Source organism: Onychomys torridus, chromosome 19, assembly GCF_903995425.1.
Source record: "Onychomys torridus chromosome 19, mOncTor1.1, whole genome shotgun sequence".
In the NCBI taxonomy this organism is placed as follows: Eukaryota; Metazoa; Chordata; class Mammalia; order Rodentia; family Cricetidae; genus Onychomys; species Onychomys torridus.
Window position 1 is genome coordinate 50,015,010 of NC_050461.1, and position 26,614 is coordinate 50,041,623.

The 26,614-nt window shown below is 47.1% G+C and overlaps 1 protein-coding gene across 1 annotated transcript in view; it reads right to left on the reverse strand.

Annotated features, from left to right (window-relative positions):
* Positions 1 to 12,129, reverse strand: part of Cnksr3 (CNKSR family member 3) — a 94,051-nt gene extending 81,922 nt beyond the window's left edge. Inside the window, exon 1 of the mRNA XM_036169124.1 lies at positions 11,552 to 12,129. Coding sequence (XP_036025017.1) covers positions 11,552 to 11,603 — 52 coding nt within the window. The 5' untranslated portion in view covers positions 11,604 to 12,129. The remainder of the gene's footprint in view (positions 1 to 11,551) is intronic.
* Positions 12,130 to 26,614: the final 14,485 nt, after the last annotated feature.

Here is a 26,614-nt window from a genome sequence, read left to right on the forward strand (position 1 = left end):
AGGCTGGAGCTGCAGATCAGTGGCAGCATTCTTGCCTAGAATACACATCCTGGCTTCCATTCCCAGCATCATTGAAAAAAAAAAAAAAAAAATCTAAATAAGTGACTTAAGACTGTTGACGGGAGAAACAGACCCATGAAATACCCGCTTGTCCTAGGTTTCTCCACGTTATAGCAACACAGAAGATCACAACCAACAGATGTTCTATCCACTGGGTGGAGCTGCCAGCTGGGAGTCCACTGAGCCAACCACCTTAACTGGCCCCTGTACTCACTCTGAAAAGAGCACTTAGGAACTCAGGTCCAGCGACCCATGTACTTCAGCATGTCAAAAACCATCCCTGCAAGAAGAGTTCTCCTTCCTAATCACTCCTCACGCATCAATCTAAAGCCACCTTGTCAGTGGGCATTATGTGGAGGGTCTGACTGCTGTCATTTATCTCTGGCCCCTCTGAAAGGGGACAGACTAATGCTTCTGGACTTACAGCCTGCACCAGGATCACCTGAAGATGCTGAATTTCAGGCGCCTGAGCCACATGCCGGTATCCCCAGGTGATGCTGATGCTGAGCAAGCTGGTTCCAGGGCAGTGGTGTTAGACACTAGGAGGCGGCACAGATACCTGACTGGTCTCTTCAAATAGTCAAAACCATTGGGGGGTCAAAGATAACAGTCACCTATTTGAAGGCACCCAGCATGTCTCCCTGTTCCCAGCCCATTCCTGTCGGGATCCAAATCAGAATAGAGGCTTTTTTTTTCCTCCACACAGAGGTCTGTCTTTACCAGTCGGCTTTGGGTAAGGTGCTTTAAGCTGGCTGGGGTGCTCACAGTAAAGCCTCATCATCCCCAACGTCGCTCGGCACCCCAGTAGTGGAGAGTGGGTATCTTGTTAATGCTCATTATTAAGCATTCTAAGCTTGGGGTAGACAGGAACTTTCAGACCTGCTGCTCACAGATGCCTCATCTGTTCACAGTTAGTGACGGCTCCTGTCAGAATCCATGTTACAACGGTGCTGAGAACTCCATCGGGTGCTGGGGAGCCAGGCCCTCACAGCACACTTTGTCCCTGCTCCTCTGCCACAGCCGCCATGTTCCCACAGGCATCTCCCTAGGCTCTCTTGTTGACACTGTGATTTGGAATTACCTCGAGGGGCCAGGGTGATGGCTCAGTCAGAAAGGTGCTTGCCTCACAAGCATAATGACCTACAACCTACAGTAAAAACCAAAACAGTCAGGCATGGTGGCATGTGATGGTAATTCCAGCTGTGGGAGATAGGCAGGTCCACAGATTCCCGGGCCATTCAGCACAGCCTCACTGCCAAGCGCCAGGTCTCCACAAGACACTCTACCTTATAAACAAACAAACAAACAAACAAAAACAAACAATGACAAGGTAGATAATGCCTGAGGAGCAGCACCTGCCACACACACACACACACACACGCACGCACGCACGCACGCACGAACGCACGCACGCACGCACGAGCTCAGTGCGTGTACTCAGGAACAATCTTGTGCATGAACATACTCGAACACACAAAGCCACAACCCCCCCACACACACACACACACACCACACGCACGCGCTCAGCGCATGCACTCAGGAACATGCTTGTGCATGAACATACTCGAACACACAAAGCCACAACCCCCCCCCCCACACACACACACCTCTGGGAACATATAAGGTTGTTCAATTAGTACATATTTAAGTTGGAAACACGCATTCGCTCTCAGTGGGAAACACATTCATCTCCCGCCCCCTAAACACTAACTTTCCCCACACTGCAAACCTCTTAAGATAGGAAATAGATTGCTTCCTTTCACTACAATCTTTTCCTCAGGAAAACATGACTCAGATGACCACACTGCCTCCTTTCTGGTAGATAACACAGGGGTTTTCCTCCTGGAGAATGACAAGTCTCCTGGCCTCCAGGCAACCAAGAAACTGGGCCTGTGGTAAAGTAGAACTTGCCAATTATTTGCCTTCAATTCCCTCCCTCTTTATTTACCCTTCCCTATTGAGAAGTGAGACACGGAGTGTTTTTAAAAATGTGCTCAACTCTTGCTTGCTGAGAATTTCCCAAAATACCATCTATTCAACTAAAACAGCTCTGTTGTCTAAAATAAAAATTAGGACAGTCCATCAGCAAGGCAAAATATTTTCAGTCAGATCTGCCAGTTCCCGCACTCAAATACTTTCAAAGTTTTTGAACACAAAGCATTCTGCTGCCTCCGGCCTATTGGTCTGTGCCTTAGAGGACTGCTTTGTCCGTCCCGGTCAACACATCTGCGTCTGAACCTCCTGGGCACAGGTTAAAAACTGTTCAGTTAGCCGTGTGAGTCAAAGAAAACAAACCAGGCCAAGACCACTTTCACAGAAACTCTTACTCAGAGAGGAAGAAGCGACTTCAGACACTGTAGCTCCTGCAGAAGGCTCCAGAAAAGATGCAAAGAGAGCCTGTGAAGGTAACAAGCCGAGGGCTGAGCGGCCAGCACACATGGCAAGGCAGGAATCGGGACAAGGGCAGGCCGGAGAACTCACCTAACCCTGGCAGGAGGACGAGAAACAGACATCCCAACTGCCACTGCTGTGTTCAAAGTTCTGAGATTTAAAGAGGTGGACGAACTGTCCTCAACTGGACTTCAGAGTCTAACACGACAATGGTACGGCCTAAAACAACATCTGCAGCTACAGTCCCGAGACTCACTTCTGCTACAAGGAGCCAGAACAACCTTCCAGAAGCCAGATCGGAGCAGGGCAGTGGTGGTGCACACGCCTTTAACCCCAGCACTCAGGAGGCAGAAGCAGGCGGGTCTCTGTGAGTTCAAGGCCAGCCTGGTCTACGGAGCGAGTTCCAGGACAGCCAGGGCTACACAGAGAAACCCTGTCTCGAAAAACAAACAAAAAAACAGAAGGCAGATCAGACAAGGCCACGGCCCGCTTTTCACCCCCAGTACAGAGTTTTCGGCGCCTGTCGGCAGTGCGCACGAGCCTGTTCTTTCTCTCTCCAAAGCGCCTTCCCCACTCCACCTACCACCCCCGGCCCTCCTTCCCTCGGTGCCCTACAAGCTCATTCACTCCGCAGGACCTTGGCACAAATCACTCTCTCATAGCTAGTTCCTTCCTACCGGTCACGTCTCTGCGCCATCTTCGCAGAAAGGCGCCCTGACCACAGCATCCACAGGAGCCCTTCACCAGCTGCCTGGTTGTCCTCCACATCTCTGCGCTGTTTTCTTCTTTGCGCTTAAGAACTCAGATCACCTTCTCGGCCATCTACGCCACGGTGGTTGACTGTCGCCCAGCTGACTGTTACCCGCCGAGCCTATCAGGCTAAGAGCAGGTGAAAAAGTCTGTCCCTGAGCATCCCCTGGAACTCATGAATCACCATCAGCCTCCACAGCCATGAGCTCCCCGCTTTGGCTTCCCTTCAGCAAACTGAAGTGATCACAGATCAAACATTTGGGAGGAAAAAAATTGTCTGTGCCAAATACGTATACACCTACTATTCTTATTATTGCCCAAGCAGTACAGTTTCACAACAACCCATATGTCCTTTACATTGTGTATTATAAATAATCTAACCATGGTTGAAAGCGTAAGCAAAGACACACGTAGGTTCCACACAAAAACTGTGCCTTTTTACATAGGGGAATGAGCATTCAGGCAAGTTGATATCCAGGAGTCCTAAAATCAAACCTGCACAGACAGAGAGGGATCCCACTCGTTAAATTAATTTGAAGCATTCTTTTCTACCACGGCACAGAATGTCACCACAGCAAGAGCTACCATTACATGGTTTTTCAAAAGAGGAGCCACCCAATCTTTTTATACCCCCATCTTCCCAGGGGACTTAGGAGGGTTCTCTCAGGAAAGGGACATGACCAGGAAAACCATAGGGCAGAAAACAGCTGATAAACCCACTTGCCTCCTGTCTACCAACAAAAACAAAGAAGGACCTGCTGTCACAAATGATTATGTAACATGGGAAAGGTGACAGCCAGTCACAAGGATGCTGAATATTGAAATAAAAATCATCCAATTATATCCCATTCATTCACTTGGAAGTGTTATGAATTAATAATAAATAATTAATCATAAATAATTTATATACCATTATACTATGCCAAGTGTTCTCCCTATATCATATCTTTTCATTCTAACTAAAATCCTGTATGTTGGTTATGATCCATCCCTTTTCTGAGATGAGACCCATGTAAAGACGAGCTTGGCGAAGTCACACGGCAAAATTTTCCAACCTCTGTGTGTCAGACACAGGATCTGAGTCAGGTTCTATCTCCCTCCAAAGTCTCTGTTTCTTCCGTCCCTCAACCTGCCCAGCTTTCTTGTCCAAAGCAGCTAAATGGGTACACTTTGATGAATCACAAGAGCACCAAACAGACTTGTAACAACTGCAAGTCTTGTTTAAGACAGACACATGTGTACATACGTGTGTGAGTCTACCAGCCAGATGTGCTAACTGTACCACTCAGGCAAGAAATGTGGCACTCAACGTAAAAATAAAACTGGGTTGGGAGGTGTAGCTCAGAGTCTAGCATGCCCAAGGCTCAGGATTAGATCCCATCACTAGAAAATAAAATAAAATAGTATTAGTGTGTACACACACACACACACACACACACACACACACACACACTCACTCACGGTTAAGAAAGCCAGAGCAGAAATGGCTTATTCTCTTGCTGAGCTAATGTTAGAAAGAGAAGTCCCTAATAGCAAGGATTCTGCAGGAGCTAGAAGAGCAATTTCAGCCCCCTGGGGTCTCACAATCCTTCCCACCAGTGCAAGTTTGAAGGAACCAGACATTTAGTCCCACCTGGACTGGAGGAAGGAACCAGTGCCTGTGAACCAGTCTCAGCTTCTGGCCTCCTGATCTGGCACAATTCACCCAACTCGCAAAGCCTCAACACGGCACCCCCAGCGATGTGAGCGGCCTGGAGAGACAGTTAAAGGAAGGAGAACCTGGGAAGGGGAACCTTGGAGGGCTCCGCAGAGCTCATGGAAATAAAGCCGCACTTGCTCCTGTCAAGCCCAGAAAACAGCTAAACCAGGGATGAAACTCTAGAGAAAGCAGAAACGGGAGAAAAACAGAAACAGGAAAAGGAGACGAGACCACAGACATTCCCACACATGGCTACCTCCAACGGACACAGGAAGAAGTGGCAGGACAGCCGGTGAGGCAGGCCAGAGAAGGCTCACAGCTGCACCCGCCCGAGGTGAGCTTAACAAGTGAGTCTCTGAGGGCCGACGCAGGACAAGAAGAGGTCCCCTCCCCATCTCCCAGGATCTGAGGCCCAGGACAGCCAAGCTTGGCGCAACATGAACTTCTAAACTTTGAAAACTGCTGTGGTTATTTATCCCTGACATGGCAGTTAGTGTTTCTTTCTACCACCACCAGCAACACACACACACACACACACACACACACACCTCAGAATCAGCTAGGAGCAGTAAGCTCCACGTGGCCACAGCCCACAAGATATGACAGGCCCAAGGACCATCATATCGTCCTCAGTACAGCTGAGCCACGTGGAACAAGCATCAGTCATGGTGAGCACTGACCCTCACAACACCTCTCCATCGCTCATCTTAAAGAATAAAAGATAATAAATAAAATCCAAAGTTGTTATGAGCACTCCGAAAGTCCCAGAGGACAGATAAAGATTCACAGGGGCAATGGCTCATTTACTCTGCTAAGCATTGCATGTGTTGTTGCTAGGTGATGCCTATAAATAAAAGCACAAGCCTTATGGTTGCCTCTTCTGTCTTAAGGAGTGGCCAGGTCAAGCACCCTCAAACTAAGGGTGAGTTACTCCCGACCTCAAGCACTGATCTCGTGTGAAGAGCAGCAGCCCAGTGATAGGGGAGAGGCAGGACCTACCAGCTAACTTTGAAAACATGTTTTCAGCTGTATGCTACAAGAGGGCATGTGGTGACCAGGGGATCACATCAAAGCAGACTCTGGTGTGGCGGGCCAGAGGAGGCCAATGCCAGTGTTCATGGACCAGATGCCAGGTGGGCATGGGTGGTGGCAGGAAGGGTCATTTTAACGTCATACCAGCTGGAAGTGGAATTACTCTTAAAGCCGATGCCAAGAGGCCTGGAGGCGTGGCCCAGTAGGCGAAAGTGCTTGCCAATCAAACGTGATGACCTAAGTTTGATTCCCTAGGACCCAAGTGAAAAAGCCAGGCACAGCAGTATGCACTCATAAAACTAAACTAGGGAGGCTGAGACGGGAGGGTCTCTGGAGCTTGCTGGCCAGCCAGCTTAGCTAACCAAGTGAGCCCAGTGACCTTGTCTCAAAACACAAGACAGATAGCACCCGAGGGATGGCATCTGAGGTTGACTTCCCATTCCACATACGCATGAACATGCACACATTCACATACACACACACACACACACACACACACACACACACACACACATACACACACACACACAGCAAATGGGAAATGTGGATTGATTGTTCGTCCCGTTTTAACAAGAGGTCCATATGGAACCTTCCTGAAGGGCTACAGGTGCCACTGCAATTCTCTGGCTGGTTGACAAGTGGCATAGAAGATTCTCCAGCAGAGACCAGCGCTGCTCCCTCTAGCCAGAATCCGCCTTACGAGAAAGACCTCACGGCTGGGAGAACAGTTCATGACCTGAAGCTATAGGATAAAGGAAAGGAAGCAATAAAAAACACACAGCATAGCAATTTATGGAGCACTTACATAAGATCACAGTCAGAGGCAAACCGGGATGCCGACCCAGCTGACTGCGGTGCCCACGCTCCCAGCCACTCAGCTTCTCTGACTGGCATGAGGCATCACAGAGATGGAGAGATGGAGACGGGCTTCAAAGCACAACACTGCTTGTAAATCCATGACCCTGAGCAAAACCTTCTTCCTGCCTCCGATCCTTTAATATGGGCTAACAATGGTACCTACCTCTCTGCTTGGGTCTTCTGAGGATTCAAAGGAGTGTGTCTACAGCGTGCCGTGCTCTCGAAACAGCATCTACCACATAATAAGTGCTTCATTTAATGTCTTTCCGATATGGTGATTAAGGAAACTTTATTGCTGAAGCTCAGGAAGCAGAACAGAGCCAGAGAGGGAGTTGACGGGAAGAAGTTTCTGGACCTACGGTAAAATGATGACCCTACAGCTCCTGAGACCTCCCCTTTCCGGTGATCACGGAGGCAAAAAGAAAAGTTCTTCCCTCAACTGGAACCAGTACTGCAAAAACCTGGCCCCCATGTACTGTAGGGAGGAGTGACTGTGCCCAACAGTGTGAGGTAGCACCTTCTAGCTGGCCTGCACTGTGAGACCCACCAGCCCCTCCACGAGCGTACAGTGAGGCCCTTTATGGTTGCGGATACGCCGTATGATCGGGCATTCCAGGGAAAGAAACAGGACGGGCAAAGGCCTCCAATGCCACCTGCTCAGCCTCCGAAGGGAAATGTCCCCGTCACTGTCAGATGGAGACGAGACAGTGACTGACGCTAACATGGGTGCCCCGTCCGCTGGTCAGCGGAAGGCGTGGGGCAAGAGCACAGAGCTAGCCAGGTGTCCTCACTCAGTATCACACTGACTGAGAGCTGCCAGTTCTGGCTGACCATGGCCAAGAGAAGGCGAGGGACACTGGACAGAGCAGAGTCTTCCTTCTCGAACCCACTGCCCAACAGTATGAAAGCAGAAGCCTGTCACAAAACTAGTATGTAAATGAGGCTCAGGGACAAAGACCTCATCTATTTTAAGGTTTTGACCTGGAGATAGTCAAGAGGTATGAAAATATGACACTGTTTCTACAGCAGAGCAGGCCTGTGGCCAGTCAGTAGGAAGCTGGTTTGTGCCCTACTTGAAGTTAGCTATGATCAATCACAGGCCCACATTCCATGTCCAATGCCATGTAGTAGATACTCAGACTGCCTGTCAATACCTCGGCTGGCTGGCTTGCTTGCTTGCTTGCTTGCTTGCTTGCTTGCTTGCTTCCTTCCTTCCTTCCTTCCTTCCTGACCATATTCCAACTGTTTTAAGGCCACAATGTACCCAACTAGGGGCTGAAAGTGTGGAACAGTGGTAGAGTGCTTGCCTACATGTGAGTCCCTAAGTTCGATCCCCAGCACCACACATACACCAAAAGCGATCTTCAGTGACCCGCTCCCTCTCCAGCCTAAAGTGGTCACGTCGCCACTCCGACAAGGGAGATGGAGACCGTGTGACTTGAACGGGTTTCACAGGGATCTTTTTAAAGGGGAACCTTGGCTGTCACTGGGTATGGGTACTAAGAGTGTCCTCTTTCCTGCTGACACGGGCCCAGGACCTGAGACAGAACAGCCATCTACACTGAGGTGTGACACCACAGGCTGTGCCACAGAGACATCACAGAGACCAGGATGACAGAAACCCCCGGGGCTGCCCAACCTCAGAGTCTTGTACAAGAGAAAACCAAAACCCACACTTGCTTAGCGCGATGGGCAATGGTTCTTCTGTTGTGTGGCTGCCTTGACATGTTGTAAAATTTGCAAAAAAAAAAAAAAGCCTTTCACCAAATTGTTTGGTTGGACATGTGCCATGAACTAAGAATTCATCTCATGTCTGCACAACTTTCTGACACACAGAGACCATGTAAAATTATACACACACACACACACACACACACACACACACACACGTATGCTAGAGGGTTCTTGCCACCAACACACGATAGGAAGACATTACATCATGAAAATGCTGTGGCCTACACCTAAGTGTGTTCAGAGTCTCAGTGTAGTCTCTGCATTACCCTGGGAAGAAAATCCTGAGACAATCCTCGGACCACTGAGGTCAAACACTGCGCACCAACCAACTGGGTGACACCGAGTGCACAAGGAAATAGCAGTTCCTGCCTCAACGGCGGTTGTGCCTATTAAAATGAGTTGATACTTGTACGATACCTATCCACCCCTGTGCCTGAGACTGTTAATATTTACCAGGCATCTCTTCATATCACGGTGAAACTGGTAATGGTGTAGCCACAAGTTAATAATAAAAGCCAGATGGGCGTGTTTACCCAGCACCCTGCATTCTTTCTCAACATGAATCTGTAATGTTGGCATAAGCCCGAGCCGTAGATGTGGCTGAGCGCAGATAGTGCTTTTCACAGTGCTCATAACTGCCACATTCATAGTCACACAGCATCAAGAGTGGCAACATCTACGTGACAAGCTGCTTGTCACGGGGATGTATTTATAAAGTGGGAGCTGGGCAGAGACTAGCAAAGACAGCTAAAAACAGCCCCTAAGCAAACAAATGGCATATGTCAATGGTTTATTAAAAAGCCAATACATGTGAGACGTTATACCAAAAAATCTTCATTTATTATGGCGTGCAATCGGGAGGAACGTGGCCTCTTGCCGTTCAAGAGTGAGGCAAGTATTTCCACCTTTATCTTTTTTTTTTAAGATTCTAACACAGAAAGTATCTACGTCTTCCTATGAGGTCAAAAAGGGCACAAAATTTGTAGGATGCTGCCAAGTACCAGCCCAGGTATGTAAACTGATAAGCAGTATCAAGGGTCCTGAGCCACACACAGCAGCTCATACAGGGCAGCAGAAAACTTTTCTAGATGAAAACAATCTCAACCAAGCCCCAAGGCCAAAGATACCCCAAAATATGGTTTAACCTTTCCTCCTTTAAAATGAAGGAGAAGGAGAAGGAGAAGGAGAAGGAGAAGGAGAAGGAGAAGGAGAAGAAGAAGAAGAAGGAGAAGGAGAAGAAGAAGAAGAAGAAGAAGAAGAAGAAGAAGAAGCAGCAGCAGCAAACCAACATTTTTTTCTCCCCATCTTAAAAAAAGGATGAAGGGAAAAATAAAGAAGGAGAAAAAGGTCTATCTACCTATACAGAGGCTGTGAAGATCTCACGTCATCACCCTCCTGTTTGCCTGTGACCATTTTTCTGGTTGTGCGTTATCAAGTAGGCTGGCAGAGACACAGGAAAGCCAGAGCGATCCTGTCGCCCGTTCATGAGACTAGAAGAGTACCGGACAACAGAGATAGGATGTGAGCCAGCCACAAGCATGTCACCGCAAATAAACGATAGAGCCCGAGTTAAGAAAATTAAAACGTAAATGGCTGGAGTTCATTTTAGTAGTCAATTTTATTCAAAATACTACCATGTCAATACGTAATAAATGTGAAAGTTGTTAACACTCTCTATTCCTTCTTCACACCAAGTCTTCGTACACCCACTATGGTGCATACCCAGCACACAGCAATTCCGATCAGCCAGTACAGTGGAACAGGCCATCTGCTGATCCTAAGAAAGTATGCGGTGCTCTCCTCCAGAGAAGACGGGAATGATCAGACATACACCAGACACTTCCCCACTGGGACATCCCCTCCCAGTGGCCTATATGAGACACAGGCTTGAGAAACCACAGGAGGAGTTTCCACTGTGCCCCAGCCATGGATGGGCAGAGTAGTTTGAAAGATGACCTGAACACCTCACCATCACCTACTTCTCATGTCTACGGAGATGAACAAAAAGCAAAGGCAGCGCACTTAGCCAAGTGTGAAACACTCTACAATTCCAGTGATTATTACTACTGAGACAGGGTGCCACTCTTCACCTGGAACACCAAATAGAAGTGGGGGGAGCGCGGGGGGGGGGGGGGGGGGTGTCGCAAGTAACTTGAAGCAAAAGTTGAATTAAGAAGGTACGACACCCACTCACCCCCCAGAACCCACTGGTTGGTTTCAGTGGACTCTGTTCTGTTGGAGGAAGACAAAGAGAGTTGAGCCTCCTCTGGCAACTGTCCCCAGCAATCATGAGAGAAACCATAAAGTAACAGAGAGCCTTCCACTCCTGCCGGACCGCCCAGCACCCACTGGGTTTCCTCTTCCCGAACACTGTACAGAACTGGACTGTAGTTCCAGACACTCTGCTCCCTCTCAGGGCTTAAGTGGCCTCAAAAGGCTGCGCCCCGGGGGGGTCTTGGCGCCTCCAGAGCTGAGTCCCTGCCTCTGCGGGAGTCCTGGCGCTGGGAGTCTCTCGGGCACTGAAAGCCAGCTCGCCCTCTCCAACCCAAACAGACAGGCTGGACTGGACGCAGGAGTCTCCGTCTACCTGCCCAACCGCCCGGTCACGCCCGCGGACTGCTCAGGGCCCGCAGCCTTTGCTAAATCCAGCGGCAATCACCCACACAAAGACGCCTTGTGTCTCTGCGCTTGGCGACAGGCAGCAAGTCGCGGCACGGTACCCGAGCAGGGCAGCGAGAGTACCCTGGCGCCAAATCCCCTAGTCCCACATGCCCAGACCATCTTTCACGGAAAGGCCATCCTACTGTTCCCTGGCGTAAATATGGGTGTCCGATCCACTGCACAGAATGCGCACCCCCACCGAAAGGAACCGCACGGAGCAGGCGCACCAGATAGGGGCGCACAGGCCGCTCGGCAGAAGTTTGCTTTGTCGCCCGCAGGAGGGGCCAAGCACCCCAGTGCTCAACTCCTGGCCCGCCCCATCTCCCGGGTTGCGGGACGCTGGGAGGTCCTCCATGGCCCGCTCACCTCTAGTCCAGTCCACCACTTGTTTGGGGCTCCACTTAGTCACCGGCTCCATGGCAAGCGGCTTCACTGCCCACTGGGCTGGGAAGTCAGCGGCGGAGTGCTGCAGCCTGCGCCCGCGGTTGTCCCCTGCGCGCCCTGGGCGTCCGCTCAAGCCTGCATGGCCGCGGTCAAGCGGGCCATCGCGCTGCGGCTCAGGCAGGGGAGCGCGGTCCTGGGCCCGGTGCGCACGGGACAGCTGTGTCCGGTGTGGCTGCTCCTCCGGCTACCGCCGTCCAGCTGCAGTTCCCACACGCCGCTCAGGGATCCAGCTGCTTCTCCGTGACCACCGCAGCTGCGGGAGCTCGGCTGCGACCTCAGACTCCAGGCCGGGGCCGTCCAGGCATGGGACTCTCCAGGCTAGCAACTTCGAGCTCGGCTGGCCCTCTGCGGCTCCTGCGAGCGGCGTCCGACCCCGAGGTCCCCGCTCCGCGTGCGCCGGCGCCCCGAGCCTTCCCGCCAGCCGGTCCCACCTCCTGCGCCACAGTCGCAGGCGGCCCGGGCGGAGAAGAACGCAGAGCGTGCGCGCTCGAGTTGCAAAGTTTCAGCTCTGCGCGGAGCTCCGGGAATAAAAGAGGGGGCGGGGCCGAGCGGGAGCAACACGTGGGAGTGGGCGGGGCCGAGGCGGGAGCAACACGTGGGAGGGGCGGGGCCGCGGCGACGCGGATTCTGCTTACTTTCTCCCCTGCATCCCGGCTCCGGACGCCAGGGCTTTACTTTTCCTTTCCAGACTCCCGGAGAGCCGATGAGTTCCGAAGAGGTCCCAGCCTAGTGGGAGCCGAACAGTCCGAATCCTCCGGGTGAACAGATTTGAGTTTAAGTGAGATGTGTATGCTGTCCTTTTAAAAGTTTAAAATCAAGATCTTGCTCAGCCATCCAGTGGTCTGCATTTTACGTTTCCTAAAGTAGAACAATTACGTGTGTTTGGGACAAGAGGGTGACGATGTCTACCACTTGCTCTCAAGGCTGTTGGCAGTGTGTCGACTCTTTGGTTTAGTAACAGCAGAATGGCAGTTCTTCGGGTTGTGTTTTGCCATAATGTAATGTTCATATTTTCAAAATGACCTAACGCTCGATTCGGATTAGTCATTAACCCAGAGGCGAAATGTGTCAGCAAGCCAAAAAGAAAAAAAAAGAGAGAGAGAGAGAAACACCCAGTTTCCGCCTCTGACTAGGGGAGAAGGAGCCCTTTCTACACTACAAGCCTTAATTTGGAAGCAGAGCCTGGGTCTGGGGAAAACCCTATAACCGGTGTTTACCTCCCTCCGGCCCTCCCTGCCCAACCTCCCACACACATGCATAGACACTCTTTTGGCCCCTAGTGAGTCGTCTTTCAATTATAGTTATTGATTTCCATCTTCCCCTTGGCGACTATTAACCCTATCCAGGACAGAGGCTGCTTGGTATTGGGTAGGCTGAGCTGGATCTGTTCTCCCACTTCCTACTACCTAGCTCGAGTTCTGAAGGAGTGCTTGGTGTTTGTTCATTCAATAAACACCCGCAGACGCATCCTCTGTTCCAGCCACTGCGTTCCTTCAGTTTTTGTAGTATTGGGATAGATGCTGTTTAGTACACATGAGAATCACGGCCAATACCCAGCTCTGTGTGTGTGTGTGTGTGTGTGTGTGTGTGTGTGTGTGTGTTGTATAGTTGTATAGTGTATAGTGTGTAAACTGCCTTCGACCTCCTATTATGCAATTCATTTACACAATAGAAAGGTTCAACTATTAAAAATAGCAAAAAAATTTTTTAACCAAAAGTAATTAGCCAACACAGAAACTTGGCAAAGGCCATGAAAAGGTTCCTGGTAGAATAGTTGCCCCTTTTTTAGAAATGATCTTTGAGTGTCTCTTTCCTTAACCATCTTTATAACCACAAGAGAGAACTGTCTTAACCTTTGCTCAGTGGGAACTGTTAAGACAGTTTCGACAATCACTGTATGATCCTGATGACCAAGCTAGTACTTCATGTTTGAAACAGTGCTGCCTGAGGGGGGGGGGGGGGTGTCACGATGTAACGAGAACCAATAGAATCACAAAGAGAATCAAGGGCTAATGGTTTTGCTGTAGAATTTTACTTGATGTTTTGACGGTGTTCTCCAGTTCCTTTGCATTCACTGGAACATTAAAAGCTGGAATTCCAGAGTCAGGTTTGCAGAATTTCGACCCTGGAATTCCAAAGCCTGGTTTGCAGAATTTGGACCCACAGTCAACACAATCTACACGCGGCGCATCCATAAACAGAATATGCAAAGAAGAAAGCCACGTTAAGATCTCCAACCTGGAAGGCCAATTAACTATCTAAATGAATTAGCGATCCATTTACCCTTCCAGTCCTGCAGGCTAATTACTATGTAAATCGAGCCTCCTACCTTAATTACAGCTGTTGGCATGTGAAAGTTTTAAGGTGTGCTGACAGCCTGCCCAAATGCAAACTTTACATAGAAAGTCTGGCATATCAAAGAGCTGGGATTTTAGATAAGCAGCCACGGAAACTGATGTGTATACAAAAAGAAAAAAATCGTTCACACATTTGCCACTTTCCTTTCTGCTTGTCCCCACGGCCTTGTTGCTTTGTTCCCACCCTCTTCAGCTGGAGCACCCTCTGTCCTGCCCACCTAGATAATCTCCAGGTTCCTCCCACATGCCTAGGAAACTGAACAAACCTTCTTTTGGCTGAATTCAATGTGTTACAGTGCTGATACTAGGACCCATCCTCCTGTGTTTCTCTCTCCTCTCTGTGAGCCTCCTTGCGTATCTAGGTCAATTATTCAATCAACAAAATAGGTCCTGAAGACTTGTAATGTACTGAACTGAGGACAAGGAAGATTAAAAAACACACAGCTAGGCCAGGCGGTGGTGGCACACGCCCTTAATCCCAGCACTCGGGAGGCAGAGCATGGCCGATCTCTGTGAGTTCGAGGCCAGCCTGGGCTACCAAGTGAGTTCTAGGAAAGGTGCAAAGCTACATAGAGAAACCCTGTCTCAAAAAGCCAAGAAGAAAAGAAAAGAAAAAAACCCACACAGCTAGCCAGCCACTCTTGGACACCCTGGGACTTTTCCAGGGAGTGTTTCCTTCTCTTGCCTTTAATCAGAAGACAGGGCCCAGGGCACCACAGAGGGACCCAGACAAGGGAGTTTGGGAATCAATTTCACATTAATGATTTGATTCTCTTTAAAATGTACTGTTATCTTTACTTGATAAGTAGGAACTAAGCACTCTGGAGACATGGCTATTACTATAACTACTGGATGAACACAGGAGGAAAAGACCCCGAACCCTTCCCCAGTTCAAAACACTTCCCATAATGAAAGACATGTGGAGGTGTTTAAATGCCAGCTGCTCTGAACGCATTTCCTCTCAGCTGAGGTTCCCTCCCTTCGTGGTGATTCTATCATGTTTCTTTTCCATACTATTCTCAGAGCATTTAAAAATCACTTAATTTTTCCCCACCTATAAATTGTCTCCTGTTGTTGCTTATCTCTTAGCTTGAAAGACAGCAAGTAATTCTGCAAATTTCCACCTGAGAAATATCCTACAGTGGCTGGGGTAAGGGGTGGGAGGGGAGTGGGGGGGGAGAAACAGACAAGTGTTCTTATCTATGACATCACCTGGCTACAAAGTCATCAGTTAACTCAATTACCCTAGCCACTGATGAACTTGTCTCCCACTCAATTAGAATGGGTTTGGATGCTTCACACCACAGTAATGAAATTATCTCCCTAAATACACAAGCGTCCCATCAGATAATCCAGGTGGTGGAGTTCTCAAACTTCTTTTTTTTCCATTGAAATAAATGCAGCCGCACTTGCTTGAAGTCTTTTGATCATTCAGGAACCCTGTAGACAGCAGGAGAGCTGATGCTGGGCTTCCTCTCACTGTCTCCCTTCTCTATCTCACAGACCAAGGTCAAGTGCAGAAAGATTCAAAAGCCTCATGTTGTTTATTGGTTCTTCTTATTACTTTGTCTTTACTTACTTATTTTGTGGTACTGGGGATTGAACTTAAGACCTCATACATGCTAGCAAATACTTCACCATTGATCTGTCTCTCCAACCGTCTTTTGACTTTTTTTTATTGTTAGGCTGAGTCTGATTAAGCTGCCCAGGCTAACCTTGAACTTGGTTTTGTAGCCCACGTAAGCCATGAACTTGTGATCCTTGGCCTCAAGCTCCAAACTAGCAGGTATTACCATGTAGAGCACCAGCCTAGCTTTTACTGATTTATTTCCCAGTGTTTAGGAAAGAGCCGGAGGCCTTGCCCATGTCAGACAAGTGTTCATCCCCTGCCTCCACCACTCTAAATCGTGTTCAGAAGAGCTGATTCTAATAAACACTGGCCACTATGGTTGAATTTCAAGGTTTTCAATCTCCCTAATGCTGCGACCTTTTAAAACAGTCCCTCATGTGGTGGTGACCCCCTAGTCATAAAATTATTTCATTGCTACTTCATAACTGATGTTGTACTGTTATGAATTGTAATGTAAATATCTCAACCCCACGGGTTGAGAACGACTGATCTAGAGGCATATTTTGGAAGAGCTGCTGTATGAAGCGATGCCCACAAATAATTAATCCTTTTACCCTCTGGTGCTAAAGTAGCTAACAGGGAGTGTACTGCATAGACAAGGAACAATGAGTCCTGTTTCCCACCCCTTGGAGGCATGGTACTTTCTGTCACAGCTATTAGGTTGCGGAGTGTCTAAACAGAACAGAATGCCATTCCCACCAGTGTTCTTACAGCTCCATATGACTTCGTAGGACTCAGAACCCCTGGACAAGCAAACATGACATCATCAGTGTTAGACTCAATGATCCTTGTTCCCAACACAAGTTCCGTGTCGACAGTGACAGCATAGAGTGGGAAAGTGTGGAGACGGTTCTAAGTCCTTTTTGAAAACACGAATTATTCCAAGCAAATCCTGAGCATTAGAAATAAAACACAGATTTGAATATCACAGTTCTCTAGTATGAACAAGACAGGCAAAGATAACTGTTTCTATACAGCTTCGTATGTTTCTTACTTGGTTTGGTTTAACAGAAATAATTTATAAGGCTATTTCAAGTCAAATATAAGCTGGGCAGTGGTGGCGCACGCCTTTGATCCCAGCACTTGGGAGGCAGACGCAGGCAGATCTCTGTGAGTTTCACACCAGTTTGTCTACAGAGTGAGTTCCAGGACATCTAGGGCTATATAGAGAGGCCATGTCTTGAAAAAAAAAAATCAAATAGAAATATATGTATTCAAATACTCAGACCTATAATGAAATGGTTTTTATGAAGAGTAAGTTCAGTTGTAAGTTATCCATCCACTCTTCCATTAGTAGCTACAAAAGCATTTAAAGGAGGCCAACTTCTGCCAATCTCAACTGAGTGTATTTAAATGCTATCTATGGTCATTTGTGACCAACCCATGTATATTCTGGCTAAAACATTCATTCATGCTTCTTTTGGAAAGGGGGTTGTTCAGACAGGGTTTCTCTGTGTAACAGCCCTGGCTGTCCTGGAACTGGCTCTGTAGACCAGGCTGGACTGGAACTCACAGAGATCTGCCTGCCTCTGCCTTCCAAGCACTGGGATTAAAGGCATGCACCTCCACTTCCCTGCATGCTTCTCCTTTTTGATCCATAGAGGTATGAGTCAGAACAGGACAATGTTCCTTTAACTTTCCAAAGTAACCCCACCCATCTGGAAACGTAAGCGTTTAGGGTGAGGGAGAGATGGAGATAAAAAGAACATATTGGAAACACGGGAAGTGTCTGTAGACTTTGTAGGGAAAGGGTGAAGATTAGCACCAGTGTTTTCCTGTGGGAGTCAAGTGACTCTACAGGAATCTGAGATTGTCCCAATGAGAGGTCTCATTGAATGGGAGGTCTTGCATTTGCTACTGCAAACCCAGCAAAATGGTGGCTGAACTCCACAACTAGCCCACAAACGATGGTACCATAAATCACTGACAGTCATGGCTATAATATTTCCTTCTAGAAAATGGACCCCAGGGTCCACTCTTTTTTCCAATTAGATTCCATATAAGCTCTGCTTCTAGTGGCTGAGGTGTGGAGGTATAGGTGTTCCTGGTCCATTTTCTTCCCCTTTTCCAGGACTTAGTCATTAAGAAGTCACTGAGGCCAGGCAGGGGAAGGGAAACTGACCTGGGGGGGGAGGGGCTTCAGTTTACAAGCCAGTGGAAAGTCCTTTAGAAATGAAAGCAGAGGTCCTGAATGCCATGAAATCTTGCTCTCTAGGGTAGGGCAAAGTGAAGACTGGACCTGAACAGCCAGGGCTTCACTTCTGCCAGCTCCAAATTATGTCCCCTGGAAATGTCACAGACCTGCCAGCCAAAACAGTAAGGACAAGAGGGTAACAGCAGTGCTGGCCTCACCAGCGGGGACCCAGGCAAACCAACTGCAAAGTCTGTTTGGTCTGATGGCTTTCTCCCTCTTCCCATCCATGTCTTTCCATTAGCGTCATCTGTAAGGTACAGGCCTAAAAGGTCCCTTTCCTGTGAAAACTCACTTTGGAAAGGAACTGTTTGAGATCCCAACTGACTTTCACATCCACTGTCTCGGCCAATCTATAGCCAGCTGTGCAACCTCGAGAAACATAGGATTAGGGTCCTAAGGGATATTAAGAATTCCTTTTGCAGCCAAGTGTAGTAGCACATACTTTAAATCCCAGCACTCAAGAGGCAGAGGCAGGCAGATCTCTGTGAACTCAGAGTCAGCCTGGTCTACAAATCAAGTTCCAGGAACAGCCGGAACAGCCAGAGCTACACAGAGAACCCTTATCTTGAAAAAGAAAAAGAGAAAAAAGAAAGAAAGAAGGAAGGAGGGAGAGAGAGAGAGAGAGAGAGAGAGAGAGAGAGAGAGAGAGAGAGAAAGAAAGAAAGAAAGAAAGAAAGAAAGAAAGAAGAAAGGAAAAAAAAGAAAGGAGGCAGAGGCAGGCAGATCTTTGTGACTTCAAGGCCAGCCTACTCGACATAGTGAGTTGTAGGATGGCCAGAGTTATGTAGAGAGACCCTGTCTCAAAAACAAACAAAAACAAACAAAAAAACAAAAAAAGATCCTTTCACCTTGAATTTCTCAGTTCTAGCAATGAGAAAGCAGTTGCTGAGGGCAGCTGAAGGGGCCAGGTTTTCAAACAAAAGCCTACAGCCACATTTTTCCCGTTGCTGTCATCTACGTGGCTGGGCAGGGTCATATAAACTCACTTGCTAAGTCAGTTTGGGATGCATTGGCTTTGAAAATGAAAAGCTGCAGTGATAAAGGAAGATGTGCGTGCGTGCGTGCGTGCGTGCATACGTGCGTGCGTGCGTGTACATTCTTGTGTGTTCATGTGCATATGTGTGCATGCTTATGGAGATCAGAGGATACCAGGAGTCCTTCTTCTCGTGTGTGTGTGTGTCTTTTTGTTATAAGAGAATCTTGTTCTATTTAGAGTGAACTTAGGAGAAAGGATACACTCTCCACACAGCTGGCACAGTCTGAAGTTTAGCTCGTTTATACACTTTCCTCATTTCTTTCTTGTGGTAATTTGAATGTCATTGTCTCCTCCCCCCCCCCATAACCTCATGGGGAGTGGCACTATTTGGAGATGTGCCTTCGTTGGAGTGGGTATGGACTTCAAGGAAATGTGTCACTGTCGGGTCAGGTTTTAAGGTTTTCTATGCTCAGGATACCACCCAGTGTCTCAGTCAACTTCCTGTTGCCTGCGAGATGTAGGACTCTCAGCTACTTCTCTAGCACCATGTCTGCCTGCAGGTTGCCATGTTCCTCACCGTGATGGTGGTGATCTGAACCTCTGAAACTGTAAGTGAGCCACCCGTTGAATGTTTTCATTTATAGGAGTTGCTGTGGTCATGGTGTCTCTTCATCACAATGGAAACCCTAGCTGGGGCATTTCTGTACCACTGAGTTTTATCATTGTTTTTGCAAAATTGGAATAATTCAAAGAAACAAATTAATAGACTAAGAAACTTAAAAGCACTCCCTCCTGAAAAAAGAGCTCCTCACATTGTTGGCCAATGCCTGTTATCTTTAAAAGTCCAGAGGTGAAGTCCTAGTCAATCCTGAGCCAAGCTGCCCTACTTTTACAGGGTCCCTAATGCCTTCCATGGAAGACTGCCCAATGGGGAATCCAGTCACGGAGACAAGTTGACCTTGATTAACTCCAGATTGACCATTTCATTTATTAAGAGGTTAGCCCTGTCACTGTCAACACATACGGGGCCAAGAGTCAAGGCCGCTCTTCTCTTCCATTCAACCACACGAGTGTTTCAGCCCAGACACTTGACAATGCTCCTTTCCCCTCATCTCTTCATCTTACTTTTTCCTCTGAAGAACCATGCATTCTCTCAGGCTTGCGTTCTGAGCTAAAATGTAGTGGACCACAATTTTAGATTTTTAGCACATTTTACAGCATTTATGTGCCAACAGTCCTAAGTGGCTTTATTTATTTATTTATTTTTATTTTATTTTATTTGTGTGTGTGTGTGTGTGTGTGTGTGTGTGTGTGTAGCTATTTCCTCTTAACTGAAACATTCCCTCCTGACAGGCAAAGAAGGATGGAGAGGACTCAGGAAGCCGAGAAAGCCTGTAGGGCTCGGGAGGCTCATTAAACGCGGGAAGGGAGCTCAGAAAGTGAAAATATTCACAAGCCCCCTCCCCAACATGAAGGAAGTAGTAAATGAGGGCTGGTGGAGTGGAGATCATGCAGTTGAACTGCTTTCAAGCTGAGCAGGGATTTCACAAACTGTCATCCATGCTGTGGGGGAACTTTCAATGACACAGCTTCCTTTGAGTCTCCATGCTCCTCACTGGTCCCCCAAAATACACCAGGGTAGAGTGGGATCTTTATTCTGTCATTGGTGTCCTATGGAGGGTGAATAATTTGTTCATGTCTCTCTAGGAAAAGTTGAACAGTGAAGTTCCACATAGGAGCCACACTTCTAAGGACCTCAGAAGAGACACCACCCAAATCCACTGGTTTGGAAACCACAAGAGGTTTTTTTTTTTTTTTTTTTTTTTTTTTTTAATGAATAAGTAAAAATTGTATATATTTATCCTATTCAATGTACTCTCTTGATATGTTTGAATGGTGCAATCGCTAAATCAAAGAAAGTATATAAGGATTTTGTTTTAGCCATAGATCATGTAATTCAAGAAAAATGAATCCAGTTCAATACAAATGTGAATTAATGATGTGTAAGTTTATATTTACCAATTCCTGTAGCTGGAGGGTTTTTTGTGTCCATCCAGCTCCTGCAGCCACTCAGACCCAAGTAAACACATAGAGACTTATATTACTTATAAACTGTAGGGCCTAATGGCTCAGGCTTCTTGCTATCTAGTTCTTGTATCTTAATTTAACCCATTTTTATAAATCTATACCTTGCCATGTGGCTTGTGGCCTACTGGTACTTTACATCTTGTTTCTCATGGAGGTGGCTGGCAGCATCTCCTGACTCAGCCTTCCACTTCCCAGCATCCTCTTCTCTGTTTATCCTGCCTATACTATACTTCCTGCCTGGCTACTGGCCAATCAGCATTTTATTTATCAATCAATCAGAGCAATACATTCACAGTATACAGAAAGACATCCTCAGCAAACTCTCTCAGAATTGAAGAAGAAAATCTCAAGTAGTTTCATTAAGGAACTCTAAATAGGTTGTCTACTAGCGACCAATGTAAAGAGAAGAGAAGAGCTCAGGCCTAGGCTCTGCTAGCTTTGTTATATAGCCCAAGACCACCTGCCAAGGGATGGTGCCACCCATGGTGGGCTGGGCCCTGCTACATCAATTAGCAATCAAGACATCACACACACACACACACACACACACACACACACACACACACACATAGAGAGACAGACAGACAGACAGACAGACAGAGAGACAGAGACAGACAGACAGAGACAGACAGACATGCCCACAAGCCAATCTGATCTAGGTAATTCTTCAATTCTGGCTGTCCTGTCAGCTGTCTCTAAGCTGTATCAAGCTGACAACTAAAGATAACTAGAAGATAGAACTCACTCTGAGCTTGCCCAAGCAGAGCTTTTAATTTATCTTTAAGCGTATCAGGGTAATTAAAGTAACTCCAAAATATACAAATATGTTCATAGTTGGGTGTGCTGCTGCACTTCTAAAATCCCAGCACTCAGTAGGCTGAGACAGGAGAATCTAAAATTCTAGACTAGCCAGGCTATCTAGCAAGATCCTGTCTCAAACACATCATACACACACACACACACACACACACACACACACACACACACACACACGCATGCAAACAAAACTCCATAACAACCGTCTAGTATGGGAAGATGGACCAAATGGTCTCTCAATATAATTAACTGAACTGATACCTGGAAGACACAGAGGTGCCATACTGCGAGCATAGTGTGGTAAATCTTAGCGTGGCCAAAATAAGCCATGAAGCGACACTTCAAGACTGGCGAGGCTGCAGAGACGGGACAGTGAGTCTCCTTTGTCTCAGAGGCCCTCTTATTTGAGTCTAAGGACCCTCTTAATGCATCTAATTATTTTCCACCATGCCCAGCTGAATACCTTCCTTGCTAAATTGGTTCTTTATTCAGTAATATAATTTCCTCTGTGTCTGTCTGTGGCCGTGATTGTGTCTTCTACTTTCTTTGCATTCATGGGACACTAAACACTTTGGCTGTAAGTGCTCCCAGTGTATTTTGTCAGTCAGGCCTAAAGTAGCTTTTAAAAGCCCATGGTTATCTCATTATCCATCCAACAAAGAGCTGAATGTCTGCCACCCTCCACTATTGTACAAGAGGTGTCAATGAAAAACCATTTATGTAATATAGATAGCATATAGATAGATTATGGGTTTTTTTTTTTCCTAAAATAAAGTGTAACCTGCTCAAAAGATGTGACTTTAGTAAACTGGGTCTCATACGTGACTGAAGAGATTATGTGTGAATACAGATTTGGGGCTGGATTGTGTCAGAGAGAAGCAAACTGTACAAGTTCTGGTAAATCCTTCAGGAGGAGAAGAGGTAATGGCAGGTCTTGTGTGGGCTGGTTGAGCTATGACCAGATTGGCTGACATATCCCTAAGAAAACAAGCAAGCAAAAGAGAGCAAACCGAGGATATGAGGGTGCGTGAGTGACTCGAAAATTAAGAACCAATCATCGGGGCGGGTTCCAATCCTGAAAATGACAAGTTCCTTACTTGTCTGTGGTGATAAAAGTGAGCTAACGGCCTTATGTTTGGAAGAGGTAGCAGCGGGGTGAGGGTGGGGGCGGGGGAGATGCCACAGGTATGTATGTGGTGTGATGGGATTTGTCAAGAAACAGCCACATTTGTCCTTTGGTCAGTACTTTCAAAAATTAAAATACAGAAAAAAAATTATGAGCCAGGTTCAGAAAAATCTCTCTAAAAAAATCATAATACTGGTGAGAAGAAAGTCATTTGAGAAAGGAAACAACTTGATAAAATATAGTCTTGTAAGTTGTCTTTGACGCCTAACCTTTCCTGAGCCCCAAAAAACATTCATCCTCTACTCTTTTGGAGTGAATATTCTTGATAAGTGTTGCCTGTGGACATATACAATGGCTAGGTAGATGATAGCTAGAAAGATAGATAGATAGATAGATGATAGATAGATAAATGGTAGATGATAGATAGATAGATAGATGATAGATAGATAAATGGTAGATGATAGATTGATAGATAGAAGATTAGATAGATAGATAGATAGATAGATAGATAGATAGATAGATAGATAGATGATAGATAGATAAATGGTAGATGATAGATAAATAGATAGATAGATGATAAATGGTAGATGATAGACAGACAGACAGACAGAAAATAGGTAGGTGGATGATTGGTAGTTAAATGATAAAACACAGAAGATAGACAGACAGATGATAAATAGATAGAGAGAGATGTAGATAATAGAAATTTATTCAGGAATTATCTATATACACTATATTAATTTTTCACATTAAACAAGTACCTTTTTTTAAAATGCTGGGGGCGGGGGGGGGGGTGCATGCCTTTAATCCCAGCACTCAGGAGGCAGGGGGAAGTGGATCTCTGTGAGTTGGGGGCCAGCCTGATCTACAGATTGAGTTCCAGGACAGCCAGGGCTACACAGAGAAACCCTGTCTCGGAAAAACAAAACAAAACAAAACTTTAAAATGAGGGAGGAAAATCTGACTTCAGCCCACATGTTTTCCTTTCCTCAGAATTAGCCCTCCAAGGGTGAGGGAACAGAGGTGCTTACACTCCAGCTCGGCTCAGTCGGTGACTGAACTTTCCAGGGGAGAATTCATTCCTTGGCATGAAGCAGGCTACATCAGCCAAAGAAAGCTGTCGGATGGACAGAGGTTGCTACTGGCAGTAGGTCACGGAGCTGGCTCCCTATGAGACAGTAAGGCTGAGGAAAAAGAAAGGGTGGTGTTTACCACAGTTGCTAATTACATGTGCCATGTTATAGAGTACACAGATACCTGACTGACACACCAGTGTGGGGCCCTCAAGGTCCTTCTCTGGCTCTGACCCTTGTTATGGGGGGGAGGGGGGACGGGACATCTATGGCCCTAACAGGAAAGGCTCACTTGGAACCAAAGCAAGCCTTCTAGATTCTGTGCCAAGTAGCTGGAACCTCAGAACACCTCAATTAAAGATATGCTGAAGTCCTGACCTCCTCAGGGTCAGTGCCTCAGCAGGTGACCTTATTTGGAAATAGCATAAATGCAATCAGGTGAAAATGAGATCAGGGTGAGCCCTAATTCAAGACGAACAGTGTCCTAATTTTTAAAAAAGTAAATCTGGACGAAGAAGCAGACAGTAGGAGAAGGGAGAGAGTAGGAAGAGCCAGGAAGAAAATCTATAAGCCAAGAAGAGCATCCTTCAGACCCCAAGAAGGAGCTGAGCGTGCGACATCCTAATTTGACCTCTCAGCCTTCAGAACCATCACACAGTAATTACTGCCTATTTTTTTTAATCCGCTCAATTTGAGTTACTTTGTCCTGACAGATTTAGCAGAAGAATTCCCTGTTGAATAGCCCAGGTTTGTATCCAGGGCCTGGATGGGGCTCTTCCCAAGTTTCTCCTCCTACAGACAAGGAGAACTCTGAGTTTCAAAATGTGGCTGTGGAGCAGAAAATAGTTGAAGCCGGTGTTCACATGCTTCCATCAAAGTCCTCCAAGCATGGAATGGCACCAGGGATGAAGATAAAACCGGTGGGGGAGGTTGGGGAGGTTGGCAGTTCTGAGCCTAAGGCTGCTAATTCCAAAAATAGACCACACAGCCAAGGAAGCCTGCATCCAACCCTATCTGACAGAAGGCCAATATCCAGAATATATAAAGAACTCAAGAAACTTGACATCAACAAACCAAACAATCCACTTTAAAAACCGGGTACAAGCCAGGCGGCGGTGGCACACGCCTTCAATCCCAGCACTCAAGAGGCAAAGCCAGGCAGATCTCTGTGAGTTTGAGGCAAGCCTGGGCTACAGAGTGAGTTCCAGGAAAGGCACCAAAGCTACACAGAAAGAACCTGTCTCGAAAAAATTAATTAATTAACTAATTAAAAAATAAAAATAAAAACGAGGTACAGATCTAAACAGAGAATTCTTAACAGAGAAATCCCAAATGGCCAGGAAACACTTAAAGAAATGATCAACATCCTTAGCCATCAGGGATATGCAAATCAAAATTACTCAGGCCAGAAAAAAATAACCTCAAACTGGAAACCACATAGCAAGAGCAAAAAGCAAGGTGGGGAGGGAGGTTTTCCAAATAACAATTTCCCTGTGACTTCTGTTGCTCTAAAAACAACAGGTTTTGTTTTGTTTTGTTTTGTAGACAGGGCCTCACTGTGTAGCCTTGGCTGGCCTAGAATTCGCTCTATAGACCAGGCTGGCCTTGAACTCACAGACCTCCACCTCCCTCTGCCTCCACAGTTCTGGGATTAAAGGCGTGCACCACCACCACCTGGCTAAAACAACAAATTTTTTTTTTAGCCCATTTTCCTAAAAGTGCTTTGGGGGCTTAAAATTAGGAAAGAACAGAATTCACATGGAAGCTGTTCAATACTTAATCATTTGTAGTAGAATATTTTACAGGCAACATTCAGATAAAATCAGCAGAATTTAGGAGCCGGCTATTCAAAGTGAAGGGAAGCCAAGTAGGACTTCTTAGAGAAAGTGGAGCTGGATGCCAGATGTGGCAGAGATGAAGGACTTTGCAGCCCTCCACATTCCTTATAAACAGAGCTGGAAGACATGACGAGAAGGGATGCTGGAAAATTGGGTAGAATTTTTTGCAAGTTTTCCAACTTGTAGTTAGCAGTTCTGGAGATGAAAACCAGCCCTACTACACCCCTTCACGAGCCCAGATGCCGGTTGTGACTTGTGACTGACGGTTCAGAGGTAAATGGAGCAAGTGTACCTAAGTGAGGAAAGACTCAGCTGTGGGCCTGGTCGCCCCTCTTCCCTGTTCTTTCCCTCCCTTCCAGCAGCTTCTTCTCCAGACCTCCTCCCCTTTCTATCCTGAGCCCGCCGCCGCTTTCCCACCGCTTTCCCATGCCCCCAGCCTTCTTTCTTGATGTGAGTCTGGCTTAACCCCTTGTGAGCCCCAGGGTCTCATCTGTACCACACGCAACTTCCCACTGGTCCTCAACTCACGCTTTCGTAAGTGGGGTTGACAATGTGCCTACCACACAAAGGAGTTCTCTGGAATTTTTACAGCTCCAAGCAAAATTCAGTCTGCAATCTACACCAATGTCGAGTACGCACATGAGGCTGAACAGATACTAGTAGAGGTCAGATACCCCTGACTCGGTTTGCTCACAGCGAGCCAGGTGAGGGACCCAGCTTTGGGTCAGTAGGTGAAGTGCCAGGCTGAGGGCTGTTTGGTGTCTGTGACCAGCTCTCCTTCTTTGCTCTCATTCACCAGCACACCCAGCCACAGCTCAAGGAGTCTGGGGGACAACTCTTTACCTCCACAGAACCTCCTATTCCCAGATGGCCACCCCTGAACTCTG